The 6,000-nt window shown below is 35.6% G+C and overlaps 1 protein-coding gene across 5 annotated transcripts in view; it reads left to right on the top strand.

Annotated features, from left to right (window-relative positions):
• The first annotated feature begins 259 nt into the window (after positions 1–259).
• MYBPC1 (myosin binding protein C1) overlaps positions 260–6,000 on the top strand; it is a 94,889-nt gene continuing 89,148 nt past the window's right edge. For all 5 annotated transcript variants that reach the window (XM_032645512.1, XM_032645513.1, XM_032645511.1 and 2 more), the window contains exon 1: positions 260–422. In XM_032645512.1, the coding sequence (XP_032501403.1) occupies positions 398–422 (25 nt within the window). In that variant the 5' untranslated portion in view covers positions 260–397. The remainder of the gene's footprint in view (positions 423–6,000) is intronic.

Here is a 6,000-nt window from a genome sequence, read left to right as displayed (position 1 = left end):
ATCAGGCAAACTTTTTGCATTTCTGAGTTGACACATGTCTCTGTCAGACAGAAAGTGAAAAGCAAGAAGGAGCACAAGGCTGCAGCTGAATTTAGAAAGTTAGAGGTGTTCTCATAGCCACATGAGATGGACAGAAGATTCCTTCCAGTAGGCGAGAGAGCAGAATACAGACAACAGATGTGAGAAAGGTCCTCATAGCTGTCAAGTTCCAGCATCCTTGTGCTGAAGAAGGGGCGGTGCCAACATGATTGATACTCACAGGGAATATAAAAGGGCCAGACTTCTACCCAACTGCTTGTCACACTGACCTGTACCATCTCTCTACTGCTCGTGGGGTTTCTGTCAACTAGTACTGGAAGGGAGCAAACTCATTGGAGAATAACATTTTATTGTGGCCATGCCAGAACCCACTAAGAAAGAGGGTAAGATTCAACCATAGATCTTTTTCTTGTACTTTTTAAGAAAGCATGTTTCTTTTTGGTATTTTCAAACAAATATCCAATTTCTTAAATAGACTGTAAAATAATAGAATCACTATGATTTAAGGAAAAGATCCTTTAGAGTAAACAGACCAGAGGGAAAATAAAGGGAGAATATAACCAACTGAAAAATATCTGATAATTATTGTTTATGAAGAATATTAACTAAAATGACAAATTATAATTCTATCATATTTTTCAAAGAATCTTTAAAGTTTAATGTAAGGGTGTTAATTGGTCATGATGAGCAGATTTCATTTTCAAGTGTATTTTCTTAGGTTCAATCACAAATTTTTCACCATGTATTTGCAGTTTGTGGGGGTCGGGAGGGGCTTGGAATGCTTTCTTAAATAGTTAATAAATTTGATCAAGGTTTCAAAAAAGAATTTGTAACAATATTTCCAGATTTGCTGTATTTTTCTCCTGGAAAGACATTGAAAATATGCAGATGCATGTATTTTTTGCTTTTATCATTTTGGAGCTTTATTAGTTATGACATTCTTACATTCTTGCATGGAAAGAAAATCTAACGCCAGTGATATCTTTGAATATCACTGATAGATTGTGTTCTTTATGGCCTTTATTGAAGATAATTTCACAATATGTAGACTTCTAAAAATAATTACGCTGGAAATAGTCTTCGTTAGAAGAAATGTTTCCTCCAATAAACAGTTTCTCCTATACATAAAAAATCAATATCTAAAAACTACTAATTAATTACATAAATAAGCTGGAATTAGAAATTACTAAAATAACTAATGAAAAGCACAAATTAACAGCACAAGTATATTGAGTTTAATTTTAAAGGGAGACATCTTTTAAAAATATTTTCTCGTTCATATTAGTCTTCATGAGTGCTTAGTAAATCTTTATTTTTCACGTCTGTAAATAAAAGCAACAAACAAACAAACGTTAGCAGGGAGCCAGGGAGCATAAAAATGGTGTTTAGGTTTTTTTCATTTTTTAATTCTAAAAACTCCTTTTAACCATTATTTCAAAGAATCCTGAAAAAGATGCTAGACTTGAATCCAAAGTTGAAATACTAACCAAATTATCAAAAGTCTTTGAAATATATTTTCTTTATGTAATTAAGTAACCAGTGTTGACAGGCTGTGGTGATCAGTTTACAGGTTGGCTTTGCTTTGTGGCGGAGGGCATTGATGGATGAAGTCTTCCACCCGAAATAACCACACCAAATGCATGCATTAATATGGGAACTTAATCCTGACTCTCAGGCAGTGAGTCCAACTCCTGCTAAAGTGTCTTATTTGTCATGTAAATGATTTACATGTGTATTAAATGTCCTTTTCATTTGATCTGTCACTTGACTAGCCTCTTCAAGGCTTATTTGGGTGAAATGCACTCTATGTTTCCTGACTGAGGACAGAATATTGTTTTAATTATCCTGCATTTAGTAAATCAATTTGCATGTGTTATTTTAAAGCCCATTGGAAAATGATAAAAAAGCTGAGAAACTAATAAATAAGATGATAAGCTGTAGAGCCTATAAAGCTAATTAAATTATTTGGATTGCAGATATGATAAAGTTTTACTTTTTGTCTGACAAAATCTGTCCATTCTACTTTTAAAGACAATGAAATTTTAGAGTGACAAAGAGGAAAATATATCTTCAACTTCAGCTCCCCCCGAAAAACCACGTATATATTTTGGTTATAGATCAACATACATACCAAAGTGCCCATAATCTTTTGCTATAAAAGCACTGTTGATATTCTGTGTAGGAGTTCCCCTCACCCAGCACAGTAATTTTATACTGATTCTTTGGTTAGTTTAAATTTGGATGGTAGGGAGTGGGGACAAAAAGAAGGTTTTTTTTTTTTTTTAATTTAAAATCCTTGGAGGAAGTACAGGGATTTTTTTGTTTCCTTACCAGCAGAACTGATTTTTAAAAGATCTACACCTTGAAGAGTTTTCTTAGTGAAATCATTGCATTTTTATTGTTTACATCAGAAGAGTAAGGAGTATGGCAGTTCAGGAACTATTCTGGTCCTTGTACCTTCTCCTAACTGATTTCACTTTTTACTGGAGTTGGTTTTGTTACATATGAGCATCGCTCTGAAAGACAGCCTCAGGAATAAAACATGCCACCAAACCAATTCTTCAGAGTCATTTCAAACTATCTGCAGAAACATTCCCCCAACCAGGTTTCTCCAGCCCCTATGGGTCTTCTTACATCTCTTCCTTAGCTGGGAGAACCATGCTCAGGAAGGGATTGAGCACTTGCTATAAATCTTGATAAGACACATGAGCTGGTTTGGCCCTCCTAGGATCCAGCAGCACCTGACAACTCTTAAAAAGAGACTGAGTTTTCAGCATCTGAAGGTGCAAAAGATGTCTCTCTCAACTGCCTCCCAACCTGCAGGGGTCTAATTCTAGGAGATTCATGTTGGGCCCTGGGACAGCTGGTCCTTCTAAGGAGAAGAGGGAAGGACAGGTGTACCTTTAGATCTCAAGGAGGATTCTAATGGAAGTAATTGGTCAACGGTCCTTACTTAGACCCTTCAAAATATTCTGGATGGCTCTGTAAGCCCTTTCTGAGAAAGAAAGCATTATTTTTAAGGAGTAACCACTTCCCATTGTCCTCCTCTGCACCTTTATCATTTGTACATCTGTTCACTGGAGAACTATACTCTTGGTACTGTCAGTTCCAAAGTTAAGGTCTGTCTTACACTTTAGATTGATGCAGAACCTGAGACCTAGTAAAATTAAATTGTTCTAATCAGATAGCAAGAGAAGATGTGGTAGGAAGTTTCAGATTTGTGGGAATCTCCCAGGATATCTCATTTACATACCATCTATTAATTGAGCACTTACTATGAACTAGTCGCTGGGATTTCAGAGATGTATACAACATGGTCTATGTTCTAAAAACCCTTACAGTTAATTGCCCCTGGGTCCTACTGAGTAAACGAATCAACTTTCACTAGAATTTTCTCTTTTCCTGTCAAAGAGTTATTTTATCAAACTAGAAATTAGATGAGTAATTTTATGAAATTAGAAATTTGCAATAGCCTTTCTTCTTTGTTTGAATCTCTAATAGTTTAAAAATACTATTAATATTATTTTTGCCTATAAATCATTTCTTCAGAATTTTATCTCTGTAGTATGTGATGATTAAAACCATAAAGCCTGGTTCTTTAATCTACTTAGACAATTGTTAACTATCAGATTCTATAGAACCTAGAAAAATTCTTTTCTAAAACACCAAGTTCAGGCGTTAACATGAATTTTACTTTTTGTTATGTGATATATCAGGCCTATTATATTTTATGTACTTAACTTGTAGGAAAAAGGCAAGAGTTCCTCCTTGGTGCTTGTGTGTCATTCAAAACACCTTGGGAGAGTCACTGTAACTTTCCTATCTTCCATGTAAGGTTTCTTCTTGAAAACTCAATCATATGGCAAAACATAGCTCCATTGATTAACATCATTTTAAAGGGTCATTCTGATAACTCCAGGAATCAAAGTATGGCATTGTTGTTACAGATTCTTTTGCTATATCAACATGAAATATCTATCTATCTATTCTACCTTGGCCTATTTCAGTAGGATTAGGTGGGAACATGGGCATGGAGGATAATGTTTTCAGTCCACAGGAGTTTTTCCTTTGCTATGTCTTTCTCTTGGTCCCTAGAGATTTCATTACATTTTAATGTTCTGCTAAGCCCCAAACCTATCTGAATGCAGAGCAGCATTCATCACCTCTTACCCATTTCCCAGCATCACTCAAGGCTTAGTCATCATCAGAAAAGGAGGCCTGATGATGGGAAACCTTCCTGTCATATTTACTCCTTGACCTTTAGTTTCCACCTGCATCTATTTCAAACACCAAAATAAATTTGTCTTTGGAGAAGTCATCTTACATATAGGCTATTACCTTTCCCTCAAATTGGGGAAAATTACATTTGCTGGAATTAAGCAAAAGAAAGGAAGAAGAGGGAGGAGGTATTTGATCGAGGGCAGGTATTTTCCTCCAAACTTCAAATGGTTCATTTAGGCCACATTGAAGATTTGGATGAAGAATAAAGAAGTTGCACGAACGAATGCCAATGTTTTTCCCCCTGAAAAATCTTTGCCAGGCTGTACTGGAAAGGCACAGTGTAGGTTTGAGCTATCTGCTGTAAGGAGGAACACACTAGAGGGGCTTAATACTTGGCAAAATCATTCTTTTTCAGTAGCCTGCTTTTATGACTGTCCGGCTGCACCTGTTAGGAAGATAAATAAAGGACTGGCCAATTCTTTCCTCTCAAGCACCCTAAATATATCGCTTAAAAAAAACTTTGAAAAGACAGGTCGTATCCTTGCTTCTCATCCAGTAAGTCTGAAGCAGTCTCCCCCAGGCCTTGCAAAGAGCAGGGGTAAGGGAGTTCCTGAAATGAACAAAGGTCAAGGTTAGGCTCTCTGGCTGGTCTGAGAGACCCAAGAGAAAGGAAAAAGAGAAAAGTGTATAATCCTTTGTTCTCTCAATGCCTTACTTTACTTTGGCCCAAGATATGGCCTTGAAACATTTTATTTTAGGTTCCTCCTGGACACACAATTCCGTTTCCTTATTTATAGCAATTTCAAAGTATCCCTTAATTTGACATGAATGTTAGAGTAAACTGCCCAAGCTGAAGTTGCTTTAAAGAAGTGCTTGGACACAAAAATAATTAAATAAACCATCTTTAAAAAGCTTGAGCGAATACGGAACAATGTTTTTGAATCTTTTTTTTGTAAACCCATATATGCTTTTTTTTTTTTTAGAGAGAGTTGTGAGAAGAGGCTGTCACAAAAGGAAATAGTGCTGTTGTTTTTACAGCCCTAGAAAGCAGTTTTGTTGTTTTTGCTTACATTTCTTATGATTGTTTGATTTAAAATTTATTTTTCAACTCTTTATGGTCAAACAGAAGAATTTTTATTGTTGTTAATAATTACTATTTTTATCTGCACTCCTCCTTAATTAGTTTATGAACCTATATTAAGAGCAACAGAATACTCTTGGCAGTCCATGACTGTGGTAATTCTAGACCTCATCTCTAGACATACTTGTGTGTGTTAGATAATAAAGAACAGGATGAAAGCTCTAGCAATCAAAAATAAGCAGAAAACTATTAATTTCATGTGTGTACCTGCATAGATATGGCCATGTCTTTTCCTTTCCTTATTCTTTTTTTTTTTCCATTTCAGTTCTTGATGGGAACAGATGTCTTTTCTGGAGTCCTTAGTTTGTTCGGAATATTGCACCCTGGGGAAGCCCAATAAATACACAGAAAGGTAGTTACTGAAATACAGTGTTTTGAGTTAGGTTAATCATGAAGTAGCTATTGCTTATTCAAGAGCAGTTTTCTAAAATTTGAAAGCCTAGTGATTAAGGAAAATGAAACTGTGAAAAAGAAGAAAAGGCTTTATCACTTAATTTCCTACATGCATGCAAATTGTCTTGTAACTGGAGAGAACAGGGCATCTGTCCCCACAGATTTTTACAAAAACAGCCCCAAAACATCAAAGTGATGATGCTGTT

Source organism: Phocoena sinus, chromosome 10 (genome assembly GCF_008692025.1).
Source record: "Phocoena sinus isolate mPhoSin1 chromosome 10, mPhoSin1.pri, whole genome shotgun sequence".
In the NCBI taxonomy this organism is placed as follows: domain Eukaryota; kingdom Metazoa; phylum Chordata; class Mammalia; order Artiodactyla; family Phocoenidae; genus Phocoena; species Phocoena sinus.
This window is presented reverse-complemented; position numbering and strand designations above follow the sequence as displayed.